Here is a 13665-nt window from a genome sequence, read left to right as displayed (position 1 = left end):
ACTTTAACTTTAAAATGTGCTGATGTTTTCCTGTCGTTGTCCTATTGCAGCCCACGGAGTATTTTGACATGGGAATCTTCCTGGCGTTCTTTGTTGTGGTGTCTCTGGTCTGCCTCATCCTCCTCATCAAGATAAAGCTCAAGCAAAGACGCAGCCAGGTGAGGCTCCACAATGCAGTTTGATACGGGTTCAGTCTAAATGTTAACCTCATTGCTTCATGCCATTTAATTCATTGTTTCATGTCCGTGTACAAGTTTGTTGCATGCCTGACATGCCTTGTTTTTCTTCTATCTCTTCCACTATCCGTAATTGTTTCCCCACCTGTCAGAGCTCCATGAACCGGATGGCCATTCAGGCCCTGGAGAAGATGGAAACACGCAAGTTCAAGGCTAAGTTTAAGGGTCAGCGTGAGGCCAGCTGTGGAGCATCAGACTCATTGAGCAGTAGTTCCACATCAGACTGTGCCATATGCCTTGAGAAATACATCGATGGTGAGGTAAAGATCTTCTTTTAGAAAATAAAAATTTAGATTTTTAAAAAAGTATTGCACATTTGCCCAACAATCAGTATTTCCTCACCTTGTCAGTTCCTCTAATCTATTCCAAAACCAAATGACAGACTAAAGGAGTATGCCAAACCAAAACTGCGGAGCCCTGGAAAATTAGTCATGCTTCTAGTTTATTTTGGTTGATTTGGTTGTAATGAACTTCTCTGGGGTTCTTGACAGTGTTGTCTTAAACATCCATTTCTTAGCCTCCCTGTACTTCTTTTGTCTCAAAGTATTTGAAGAGTACTGCTGGTGCCGTATTTTTATTCGTCTTTGCGTTTATGATCCATGCTAAAAAAGCACACAACAAAGAAGTCAAGACGTCTGGGAATCACAGAGGAAGTGGCAATATAAAAGGCTCAATGCATCAAAGAGTTTGTCTGTGATGATGAAGAAAAGCAACAAAAGCAGGGTGGAAAGGCAGAGGCAGGGGGATGAGTCATGCTTGGGGACAGAGAAGGACTTCTGTGGGTGAGATCCGTGATGCTTTCTGACTGAAAGCACAGGGGATCATCTCTTGGAAGGGGTCGAAAATTGTTCAAGTTTTTCATGTTGAGATACCTTGCCTTAGTTTGAAGTGCTGGGCTTATTTAGCAGTATCTGGTTACAAGTGTTAGCACTAGTTTTAAGACAGATTTTAGCATCTTTAGCACTGGCATGCTGTGTAACGGTGGCGCCATCTACAGTTTACATTGAATTGTCATTTTTAGCTATTTGAAAACCTTCCTCTAAAGTTCCAGAACTTCCAACCTGAATTAAATGCACCTTGAACAATCTTCCAGGGTACTAAAACCTTGCAGGCTGGAGGGAAATTATCTAGGACATTGGCCCGCTAGGAGCGAGATTAGACACTCCTGATCTAAAGCATCAGTTACTTGGAAAAAATGCATGCCTGTGGGTAACTGATTTGGGGTGGCCTGCAAATATTGCATCCCAAGATGCTTCAAAATGTATGACTAAAATCTTATATCACGATTTGAGTAATTTTATATCACTATAACGATACAAATCACAATATAGTTATTTTTGCTTTTAATAAGGTTTTTATGATGTGAAAAGTTTTGATACCACAGAATTTTCATAATTCTTGTCACCAGTTTCAATATCACAAAAAAAAATAATTCAAAAAAGAGAGAGGAAAAGAGAAAAAACTCAAGCTCACTGAAGATACGTAAACAGTCAGTGATGAAATAAGAAACTAATTATAAGCAATAGGAAAAAAACTGCAATAAATAAATGCTACATATATTGTATAGCCTAATTAAATCAAAAACACTGCATAGTCTTCACTGTGTAATATTTAATTTACACAGTGAAGACTTGTTTTTTTTTTTGTTTTTTTTTTATTAAATTAGTTACAAAAGTGATTTAGTTAAGAGCAGTGAGATATTTTGTCTCACTGTTGTTTGATTAAGATGAATGACAGACAGGAGGAATGATAAGCAGCTTCCGGATCCAGTATACTGTTACACATGCACATTTTCTTTCTCAGCTGTTTACTTTCACTTAAGACCTAAATGACTGTGTTTGGGAGGATACTTGCAAAGATGGGCATTTTCATACATATAAGTATGTGCATTTAACCATTCAAGGCCAATAAAGCAACAAAAATACTCCCGTGCTTTATGAGCAGTGGATTCATTCAGAAACAGTCTTACAGCGTGCACATGTAGCACTGTTGTTTGCATTTAAACGGCTTAAAATCACTTGTTTTTAATCTGCAGTGCTTAAAAATGTGTGCAAACGAGACATTTTTGTGACCACGGCGAGTGCATAATTACGATAGTCCAAAATCTATCAAAAACCTATCTAAGGGCCATTAAAAATGTTAAGACAGATCTGTTAACCACTCAATCCTTTCCTTTCACACCTACAGGAGTTAAGAGTGATCCCTTGTGCACACCGATTCCACAAGAAATGCGTGGACCCTTGGCTACTTCAGCACCACACTTGTCCACACTGCAGGCACAACATTATTGGTAAGCATAAGATGCCGACTCTGCGGTCCAAATGTTTGGAATGTATCAGTTCATTTCTGACCTGTGCGTTTTTACTTTCCACACAGAACAAAAAAAGGGAAACCCAGGCGCTGTTTGTCTTGATCCGGGAAACCCAGTCCACAGCCGCCAGCAGAGAGTTGTCCTCCCTGTTCATTATCCAGGAAGGGTGCACAGAGCTGGGCAAGTGACGGCCTTCCCTACTCGGACCAGCATGGACCCCCATGGAAACCCCATCACTGTTCTAACAGTGGACCAACACCCTGAGCAAGGCATCTATCCTCCACAATCTTCCTTTATACGGGGTTACCCTGCCCTCCACTTGGAGCACACGCTAAACCCGCACCATTGCGGCCTGGAGCACCGCGCTTATCCACAAACCCATACTTTCAAACGCCCCAAATTCCACGGACGCAACTTTTCTCGTGCTGCCTGCTATTCCCAATACGAGACCATGTACCAGCACTACTATTTCCAGGGCTTGACCTTTCCACAACCTGAAGGTCAGCAAGGTAACGGACTCCACAAAGGTCACAGTCGACCCTTCCAGCCAGGACTTTTGTATCCTACTGTGGTGCACATGGCACCGGCTTCCTCTTCCCGACTGGGTGACTCCGGAAGCTCCTCGGGACTTAGTTGTTATCACGGGCATCGCTCTGTGTGTAGCGGTTACCTTGCGGACTGTCCTGGAAGCGACAGCAGCAGCAGCTCGGGCCAGTGCCACTGCTCCTCGAGCGACTCCATGTTGGATTGTACAGAAGTCAGCAACCAGGGAGTATATGGGAGCTGCTCGACCTTCCGGAGTTCGCTAAGCAGCGATTACGATCCATATGTGTACCGCAGTAAGAGTCCTTGTAGGGGTTCAGCCGGGGAGGCTGGGACGGCGTTTGCTGCAACCCCTCAAACCGATGATACTTTGGCTCCGGTATCAAGTATGATGGACTGCCTACATCCTCCGGTTGGAACATGTTACGGTTCTGGGGACCAGTTGTCCAACTGCAGCCTGGAGCCCAACTGTAGTAGCCACTCTTCGGTGGAAGCCAGGGAACTTACTAGCACTACCTCAGCCGGGCCCCTAGAGGGCGCTGTGGCAGAAAGGAGCCACAGCTCTGTGAAGCCTTGTGGAGAGCAGGGGGTAGCTTGCAACTGCTGTTTCGAGGTACCCAAATTAAACTTAGAGTGTAAAGGTAAGGAAGCAGATGACCGGGGACACTGCAGGTGGGCCACGGAGTCTTCCCCACCGAACTTTTATAGCGTTAGCACCGAGCAGCTTCCGTCTCCGGATCACGTTAGCTACGATGGACTGCCATGCTGCTTCTACACAGAGATGACTGTACACAGAGGAAGCACTAGTCATTACGCTGAAGATTGTTCGGTTAATGTACAGTACGCACAGACGGACAGCGACGGCTGCATGGGACAGGGATGCTGCGAGTTAGCGCAGCGGATACCCATAATTCCTGAGGATACAGACTGTGAATTAGGCTTGGGTCCAGAACCACAAACAAGTTTGCTCTCTCCTAGACTTCCTGTAGAGAGGGATGAGAGAATTTCTGAGGAGCATTGTGACTTGTTTTTCACCTCAGGACAATGTAGAGGTCAAGTTGAAGAGGCAAGAGCACTGTTTCCCAAGTCTGAAACACAAGGGGGCGGCAAAGCGTCGTTTGATGGATCAGGGCTCTGATAGGAAGCCCTGAACACAGCACAAGCTCTTGAAAATCAATATTTGTTGTTAAAAGTGTACTTACCAGAAAGGGTTTTGGTTTCAAATCAAGATTTTGTTTTATTGTTTGTTTTTTTCAGCGTTGATCTTGTTCATTCCTGTGGCCTTCAGAATCTGTCACATCAACTCAATATTTATAGAAGGCGAAAGTACAAAGCTATATTTTCCTCAAACTCAGAAATGTGAGTCATACGGAGCATCATAATATGCTTCTTTCTTGACTGGATTAGGACCAGGGAAAATGTCTATAAATGTACATGACTAACTTTTACATTTTTATGACAATTTAGATTATGCCTGAGTTCCATGTTATTAGCTACGATGATTTGAATGATCCTTTTACTCATATTTCATTCAGAATTGCATGCATGTGAGCAGTATGAAGTCATACAGCATGTACGTACATCTCAGTCAATTAAAGGATTTCATTTAGAGAAATAAAAACCAAAATGGGACACTGCATCTTGAGGGAGTGCACAACAGGTGCTGAGGTAACTTCTCTGAAAACGTAGCTAGGAATATGTACGCCTCCCTCTTTCTCGTCACTTCTCAGGGCCTTTATCTTTTTTAGTACAGAAACAGACCAATTCAAAAGGTTTTTTTTTTTTTTATAAATATACTTTATCAATGGAGACTACTGAGCTGCATATATCACACCAAAGTTTAGTTTGTCTCCAGGGTACAGTCAAGACACCACTGGTAGAATTAGACTACTCTAGGGTTAGAGGTGTAGGATGTCTAGTATTTGACCCCTAATAATTGTATTATTTTTTTTTTATATATATATATATATATATATATATAAATTAAAGCTAAGTTTGTCAGAAAGACACCAAAGTATAATGGTTTAAAGAGATTGGAATGCAGTGGTATATATATTTATATATCAAAAACCGCATAATTACCTTTAATAACTACACATTGCACTCATGCTTTTACACATACGTCATCATATCATCATGCCTTTCTGTTTTTACAGAGTATTTTATACTGTTTCTATGAAATGTACTCATACAGCTTACACAGGAGGTCATTTTAAAATAACATTATTTATACATAAACTAAAACAGTGCCGTAACAAGAATCTACTCTTGCCTTGCATAGACATATGTACTGCAAATATAGCATATTTTTTTCTGGGTACTTGAGTCACTATTTAATATTTCGTATTGTTTGTAGCACTTAAGATTGTATAAAAGAAAATGTGTACAAAAATTAATATTTTTAAATTTTTTTAAAGATATAATTATTTTCTCCATTATCATTTTACAAATGTTAAAGGTTAGAGCTTGATCTGTGTATATTTCTGTATCTGTATAGCAGCACATTTCATAAATGGAAATATGTTCTCTGAATATTTATTGACTAATATATTTATCTTTAAGCCATGTCTTATGTTCAGAGTGTCTGTGAGGTTGTTTTTTTTTGAGATAACTAATAAGAGACTTTGTAAATACATGGTAATTGCACACAAGACGATTAAATATTCTCTGACCAAAAACTGATTTAAAAATTTTAGTACGGTTTTGTAACAGTGTACAAAGATCTTAAAAAATATATGGTTTTATTAAAGTAAAAACACACATTTGACTGTTTCATTTTCGCCAAGCACAACACATCACAGGGATGTTTTTCATGTTATGAACTTATTCCAAAAGTGTGTGTGGATCCACTTTGGTAGAAATTTGATACAGATTCAGACTCCGCTTTCTGAACAAGCGTTCATTACTAAACTTACATTTTGTAATGAGATCAAAGAACAAAGTATATTTAATCTTGTACTAGGTTAGCATGTGCCTCCAACTGAGCAAAAACCAAACACATTGTCCATCTTGTACAAATAAAAATAGTGCTCACATTTAATCAGCCTTTAAAAACTAAGCCATTTTCAACAGCTCAATTAAGCCCACAACACTTTTTAATGTTTGCCAGAGAGTGAAAGTGTTTCCATTACCAACAAAACACATGAACAAAGGACTTTTCATGCTGAGACCCCAGTGTCTGGTCAAACGGTGTTCAATTTTAATGTCCTCCACTCATTGTTTGTTGAACAACACTCTTTCTTGTCAGAGTTCATTTGGAGAGAAGGCTGACACTCAGAGCTTGAATCCTGAATGAACGGCAACGATTCCTCCGGTCAGGTTAAAATACTGGACACCGAAGAAGCCAGCATCCTCAATCATTTCCTTGAATGTTTCCTGAGGAAGGCACAGAGTTTGATGAAGCTTTCTCATAATTCTTTTTCACACAAATACTGAAAAGGTTTCTTTTACTCTTTGCTTAGATTACCATAGTTTAAAAAAGGCATGGACAAACTTTAAGTGTGAGATTCACAAAGAAAAGCTTAAATTAACCCCTAAGACCTGTAATTGGTGAAAAAGCCTTATAGGTTCTTCAATTTCAAGACCCAACACAGTTTTATTACAGGTGAATTGAAAATAAACATGTAAAATTTGCATTAAAGGGGTCATATGATGCAATTTCAAGTTTTTCTTTCTCTTTGGAGTGTTACAAGCTGTTTGTGCATTGATAAGATCCCTGAAGTTGCAAAGACTAAAGTCTCAAAACCAAAGAGATATTCTTTATCAAAGTTAAGATTTTGCCACGCCCCCTAAAACGGCTCCGCCCCCACATCTCTATGTCACAATGTGGAAATATTTGCATAAGGCGTGGCTTCAGGAACCGCAGTAGTGTTGATGCAGCCATGACAGGCGCTATGTGAAAGCAAAAGCACTTTTTTGGGCCTTCTGAAAGTAGATGCATTTAGGAATCAACTGAACAGCACAACCCAGATGCTATCACAACGCTTTTACTGGACGACCGTTTCATGAGCCTAGGAGAGGAGCTAATTCTGACTTTGCTATTACAATCTCAGCACATCAGCTATCTTAATCGCGGCTTGTGTGTGTGAGAGAGAGATGGTCACATCACAGCGGATTGTACAGAAATCGTCATAATCGCGGCTTGTGTGCAAACACATACCAGCTTCATCACGGTGTCTGTCACACGACGCTGTTCCCCTCTCGGGCTTGAACTGATGGTAAAATTAAAATTAAGGACATTATTAACTGTTTTCACTTTCATTTTGAAAGCTGAAGCTCGTGATTATGGAAAGGGGCATTACATTTCCGACACGGCTTGTGGTGTTCGGCCAATCACAATGCACTGTCAGCTGGCCAATCAGAGCAGACTGTGCTTGTCGGAAGGAGGGACTTTATAGAAAACGATGCGTTTGAGAGAGGCGGGGCATAGAGGACTTACAAAAATGTACAGTATTTGAAAAATAATGTGTTTTATGAACATTAAAGCATGTCAACATATTCCATTACACCAAATACACAAAATAACGCTCTTTAAAAAGTCATCATATGACCCCTTTAAAGATTTGGGGGTTTTAACAAGGACATTTCTGCACTTGCATGAACTATCTGAGAACATATTGTGTCTGTCACGCCTACAAAACTGCTGTAACATGAAATGGATTTTGTTACCTGGTCTGGGAACTTTCGGATGCTCTCCACCAAATACTGATATGATTTCCAGTCTCCAGCAATCACTTCACCCAACACAGGGATCATCTGAAAACTATATGCATCATACAGCCTGGCCAAAAAAACCCAAAAACAACCATGAACAATTTACATACTATACACTGTATATATATAACCTCTCTAAAATAAATAAAAGATTTTTAAAAAAGTTATAGAAAATATGCAAAAATTAAAAAATTCAGCAATAAATAAAAAGTGCATTTACAAAATCATATCACCTACATGCAGTGAATAAGTCAAAAAAGGCAGTGTTAAGGGACTGTAAAAATGTTCAGTGTAGGGTTATTATTCATAGCTTTCAGTCAAGTGACCGGCTCGAAGACATGGAGGGCAAAACATCCATAGAACTGCTGCACAAGCGTGTCAGTTTTTCATCTGTTTCCCAGCCGCAAATATTGTAAATAATATCACCTCTCAAAAGAATAAAACAAAGGTAATTCTGAACAAAATGCAAGTTTTGGCCATTTGCAATCCATATTAAGCACCCGCGGCAATATTTTAATCATAAACATGCGACAAAACATTGCAAAAACACTTAAAGTGCAGGTAATATATTTAAAACGACAATATTAAAAGATCAAATTCAGTAATCACCTTATTAATGATGCATAGTTTACTACGGCAAGCAGATGAGGCCGGAATATGAATGCAATCCGTTTAATGGTTCAGTGTTTTCCTTCTAATGGTTTTCTATGGGAAGAAATTTAATGTGAAACTTTGCACGTTGTGTTTATATTGTCTTCATCTTCTTGCCTGTACAAAATATCATCATCAATAAGGTGTTTACTGAATTTCGCCGTTTTAGTATATTATAACGATGAAATCTGCGTAAAAATAACTGGCGGTCAGTGGAGAAAAGGTTTGTTTTGCCCTCCAGGTGGGCGTTCCTATAAGGGAGTGACGTCACGTGAAAACTATCAACAGTTAAGGAAAACCATGAAACATTTTTGTTACTTGTACTAAATGTTAACTGAAATAAAATGTGACCCTGGACCACAAAACCAGTCATAAGGGTCAATTTTTCGACATCATATGAAAGCTAAATATATAAGCTTTCCATTATGCATCAGAAACCTGAATTGTTAGGACAGGACAATATTTGGCTGAGATACAACTATATGAAAATCTGAGGGTGCAAAAAAAATAAAAAATCTAAATATTGAGAAAATCTCCTTTAAAGTTGTCCAAATGAAGTTCTTAGCAATGCATATTACTAATCAAACATTTAGTTTAGATATATTTACGGTAGGAAATTTACAAAATATCTTCATGGAGCATGATCTTTACTTAATATCCTAATGATTTTTGGCATAAAAGAAAAATCTATAATTTTGACCCATACAATGTATTTTTGGCTATTGCTACAAATATACCCCAGAGACTTAAGACTGCTTTTGTGCTCCAGGGTCACAAATATAAAAACATTCTAATTTTCATTTAATTTAATGAGCAAAAACAACACTAAAATAAAAAAAAACCTTTTTGTTTTGTAAAAAAAAACATGTGAAAACATGTAAAAATGACAAAAACACAACAAAATTACTATAACTACATTGAAAACGAAAACTGAAAATATAAAAATGATTCAAAATCTGAATAAAACTATAATACTATCTAAAGTAATCAACACTGGTTCAGTGACCTTGTGAGAAGTGGGTTGGTGACTTTGCTGAATTCTAGACACATGAACCGTCCACCTGGCTTAAGAACACGCAAAGCCTCCTGTAGAGCCTGCCAAAAGAGTCATCATCTCAAACTAAGTAATAATAATAACCAGCTTACAGTGACAGGATGATCAAAGACTTCAAACACACCACTCTTCAAATATGTTAATGAATAAATACCACAACATGAAATATGGTAGCATCCCATTACAGATTGTAAGCAGCAGCAATATGGGCACTATTTCAAGCTTGGTTTAGGAAAGAAATGGCTTTCAGTACAGTGATGTGTTTAGTCTAGTTTTAACCTGTGTTCAAGCAAACTGATGCGCAGTGCAGAGTCCTTACTTGCTCTATGTGGGTGACATTTCTGATGCCGAACGCAATAGTGTAAATATCAAACTGATCGTCATCAAACGGGAGCTCTTCTGCATCGCCCACGACCCACGAAAGACCTGCAAACATGTGACAACCAAATCAACATTAGATGTTCCCTCCAAAACACAAGTGATACAAAGTGTTTGGTTTCAAAAAGTGCTTATTTCAGTGATACGCTTAAACATTGCTTTCTCAAAAACACAATCATGTACATACATGCTGCTCACATATGTCACCCTGGACCCCAAAACCAGTCTTAAGTGTCAATTTTTTTAAATTGAGATTTATGCATCATCTGAAACCTGAATAAATCAGCTTTCCATTGATGTATGGTTTGTTATGATCGGACAATATTTGGCAGAGATGCAACTATTTGAAAATCTGGAATCTGAGGGTGCAAAAAAATCTAAATATTGAGAAAATCACCTAAGTTGTCCAAATGAAGTTCTTAGCAATGCATATTACTAATCAAAAATGAAGTTTTGATATATTTACAGTAAGAAATTTACTAAATACCTTCACAGAACATGATCTTTACTTAATATCCTAATGATTTTTGGCATAATAGAAAAATGTATAATTTTGACCCATACAATGTATTGTTGGCTATTGCTACAAATATATATACCCCAGTGACTTAAGACTGGTTTTGTGCTCCAGGGTCACATTATAGTAGCCCAGTTTGTGCGGATTACAAACTGATTAAGTTACTCTTAAAAAAAGTAATTAATTACTAATTACTTTCTAAATCCTATATCAACCTCGATATGTTAATGATACAAGGATAGACAAGAAATGGTTCTTTTAATTATTTCAAATAAATAATTAAGTGCATAAATTATTCTGGTCACACTTTAGATTATAGTCCAATTCTCCTAATTACTGCATATTAATATTTAAAGTAGTTGTTAAATTTTGGGTAGGAGAGTAAGGCATTAATATGTGTTGTTGTTGTTTTTAAGTAATAATAAACAGCCAATCTCCCAGTAATATTCATGCTATATTACAAACTAGTTAATCGTGAGAATTGGACACTGGTGTGTTAATAAGAATATTGGTAACACTTTAAAGTATTTAAAGTGAGAAAGGTACATAAAAGCATGCATTTTAAGGTTAGACTTTACATTTTGATGTTAAATCCACTATTGTATGGTTTATAAATGTTCTACAGTCTATACAGCATTACGTTCAATTACATAAGAAGTAACTGTAATTAAATTACAGCACAACACTGTTTATATGTTTATAAGCAACTGGCAAAAAGCCCAAATGTCAGGGCATGTCAAAAGTTCTCCAGGCCCCCAGAACACCCTCAGACCCCAGAGGGTTAAAGATGACTGCACCTGTCGTGATTCCTGCTTTCTCTGCCCTCTGTTTACCAACTTTGAGCATTTCTTTGTTGATGTCACACACCACTGCGTGCGACTGTGGAGGCCCTGCTTCGTCTGACACGTAATGATCGGCGATGTCCTGCCACGATGGCGTCTGACGGGATTTTACTCTCATCCGCTGCTGACGATCATACATCGAGCGCGTGTACTCCAGGAAGCGGAAAGAGATGTCACCTAGAGCCAGAATAACACAGAGATCAATTAAAGGCAGGGGTTTTCAAACTTTTAGATCAAATACGATCATCCTCAACTTTTCCACAGACTCCTGCTGTTCTAGGGTACATGTTCACTTTAAAAGATTAGTATTCAGTAATATTAATAGTGCTGTCAAACGATTAATCACATCAAAAATAAACGTTTTTGTTTACATAATGTGTGTGTATATAAACACACATATGGTATATATTTAAAAAAATATTTACATATATTTATTGACATGTATATATTATATTCATATAATTTATATTAGATATAAATATATTTAATATATAAAATAAAAAAAATTCTTGCATGCATGTGTGTATTTATATATACACTGTAAACATTATGTAAACAAAAACTTTTATTTTGGATGTGATTAATCGTTTGACAGCACTAAATATAAACTAAACTAAAATGATTAAACGCATTGACATCTTAGACAAAATGCCATTGTTTCTTCATCAAAAATGTGATGTACCGGTGCCACCAGCCGTGTCCAGCAGCTTTAGTCCGGGCTGAGGATTCATGATGTGCAGCAGTGTGTCTTTCCACAGTCTGTGTATCCCCAAACTCATGACGTCATTCATCACGTCATACTTCTTGGCCACACTTTCAAACACCTTATACACTGACCAAAGAAACCAAACAAAGCACAGCTTATACACTGACAGTCGAAGAACAACGGAGTAAACGGAGATGTATCAGCTAGTGGAAAAGCCTGGAGCACACACTATCACTTGACTGAATTTATACACATAGACAACTAATCTTACCAAATAAACTAATGCATGTAGCTCACCTTTCCCTGCTTTCTCCTCCTCTGGGACTGATTGGAAACCAAAGTGCGTACTTCTGCCCTCTGTGCTATCGCTATATCCACGACATCCTGTGAGTCCAGCGTGACAGCATAAATGTTTGATTGGACACCTTGAAACATGATGAATATTTCGCATGGAATCGGAGAGAACTCTATGGACAACAGTCCTGAAAGAGGCCGCCATGTTTCTCTCAAGTTCAGTTACGTGAACACTTGCGTCATAAACCCGCGACGAGTTGTAGTTCCGGTGGATTTTTAATGGACTACAAAAACGTATTATGTATAGGCCTATATGATTATGTGTGTGTATGTGATGCAGTGTAAGCTTTTTCTGTGAGGATGGCATTGTTCACTGTAGGATTATAGGCTAATACAAAACATTAACATATATATATTTTTTTGTCTTGTAGATAAACAAAATTGTCACAAAAAGAAGTGGAAAAATTACAGAAATTAATTTTATTTGATATTTCATTATTTTTTAATGTGTTTAGATGTGTTTAAAGGTGAAAGGTTTGTTGGGCAGAGCGATTTTTTATAGTTACTATATATATATATTATTTTTTTATATATATATATTTCTGCATTTCTAACTCTATTACTTTTTCTTTTCTGTTTTTCCTTGATTTATTTACTGAAACTGCTTGAAAGATCATATCATCTACCCATTAGCAATTCCTTTTTTAATATCACTTTCTACTCTTTTAGTGTCATGCAGAAGAGAAATTACAATGAACTATGTGTTTAGTGGTCCCTACCAGTAGAGGGCACTATAGGATTCATACTCATGCAGCAACACTCAGCATAATGTAAATGAATGACGAACTGCTTGTTTGCCTTTCTGAGTGGCTTTTATTATTGTGTTTATTTAATGAATGAAGGCTGATGGGGTTTATGGTGTAATCAGACAAATCGCCGCAAATTTAATACATGCATTAGCAATTAGCTCTGAGTGCATCATTTATACAGATCAGTAACAAGCCTCATTGATAAATTATATTTCTTTTCTGATTCACATTTGTGTTGCATTGCAATACTTTGTGAATGTGTTCACCTCACATACCACAAACATCTGCAGGTGGGCAGCCGGGCCTCCACACACACACACACACACACACAGGGGGAAATGGCTTACACATGGGGCCTGTAATACAGGCTTTGTTTGTGCATCTACTCTGCGTCTGGTAGTCATTTTATCTGATAAGCATTTGAGCAACGCACAAAACATCAGAGCTGAATTTCTTCCTTCCTTCACTTTTTTCCTCTTCAGCAGATGTTAGTGTTTTGGAGGTCTGTCTAGTTTTCCAATGCATGCTTGTTTGCATATTTCCCTTTTTTGTCATATCTTTCAATAGAATGCTGTGGTTGTGTGAACTTTGGTCATAGTACAAGCAAATTT

At 37.9% G+C, this 13665-nt stretch overlaps 2 protein-coding genes across 2 annotated transcripts in view; one reads left to right on the top strand and one right to left on the bottom strand.

Annotated features, from left to right (window-relative positions):
• Nucleotides 1-4228, top strand: part of LOC306870787 (E3 ubiquitin-protein ligase znrf3-like) — a gene marked incomplete at its 3' end in the record, with an annotated part of 71858 nt that extends 67630 nt beyond the window's left edge. The window contains exons 5-8 of the mRNA XM_079418201.1: nt 51-158; nt 329-496; nt 2424-2526; nt 2613-4228. Of these exons, the coding sequence (XP_079274327.1) occupies nt 51-158; nt 329-496; nt 2424-2526; nt 2613-4228 (1995 nt within the window). The remainder of the gene's footprint in view (nt 1-50; nt 159-328; nt 497-2423; nt 2527-2612) is intronic.
• An 897-nt stretch (nt 4229-5125) lies between these two features.
• Nucleotides 5126-12453, bottom strand: LOC306871156 (2-methoxy-6-polyprenyl-1,4-benzoquinol methylase, mitochondrial-like). The gene is made up of 7 exons (XM_079418878.1): nt 12249-12453; nt 11928-12077; nt 11201-11422; nt 9828-9934; nt 9461-9549; nt 7759-7870; nt 5126-6465 (listed from the first exon to the last, which is right to left on the bottom strand). Exons 1-7 carry the CDS (start codon nt 12448-12450, stop codon nt 6364-6366), a joined length of 984 nt encoding a protein of 327 aa, XP_079275004.1. The 5' UTR covers nt 12451-12453; the 3' UTR covers nt 5126-6363.
• Nucleotides 12454-13665: the final 1212 nt, after the last annotated feature.

Source organism: Barbus barbus, assembly GCF_936440315.1.
Source record: "Barbus barbus genome assembly, chromosome: 6".
NCBI classification, from domain to species: domain Eukaryota; kingdom Metazoa; phylum Chordata; class Actinopteri; order Cypriniformes; family Cyprinidae; genus Barbus; species Barbus barbus.
The sequence above is the reverse complement of the archived record's forward strand: the minus strand, read 5'-3'. Positions and strand labels throughout refer to the sequence as shown.

Excerpts from the sequence above, each read along its gene's own strand:
- LOC306871156 (XM_079418878.1), bottom strand. The coding sequence starts at position 12,450 with ATGGCGGCCTCTTTCAGGACTGTTGTCCATAGAGTTCTCTCCGATTCC. Across the intron at positions 11,423-11,927 it reads GGACACGGCTGGTGGCACCG|GTGACATCTCTTTCCGCTTC; the intron begins GTACATCACATT and ends TTCTGGCTCTAG. Across the intron at positions 9,935-11,200 it reads GAAAGCAGGAATCACGACAG|GTCTTTCGTGGGTCGTGGGC; the intron begins GTGCAGTCATCT and ends ACATGTTTGCAG.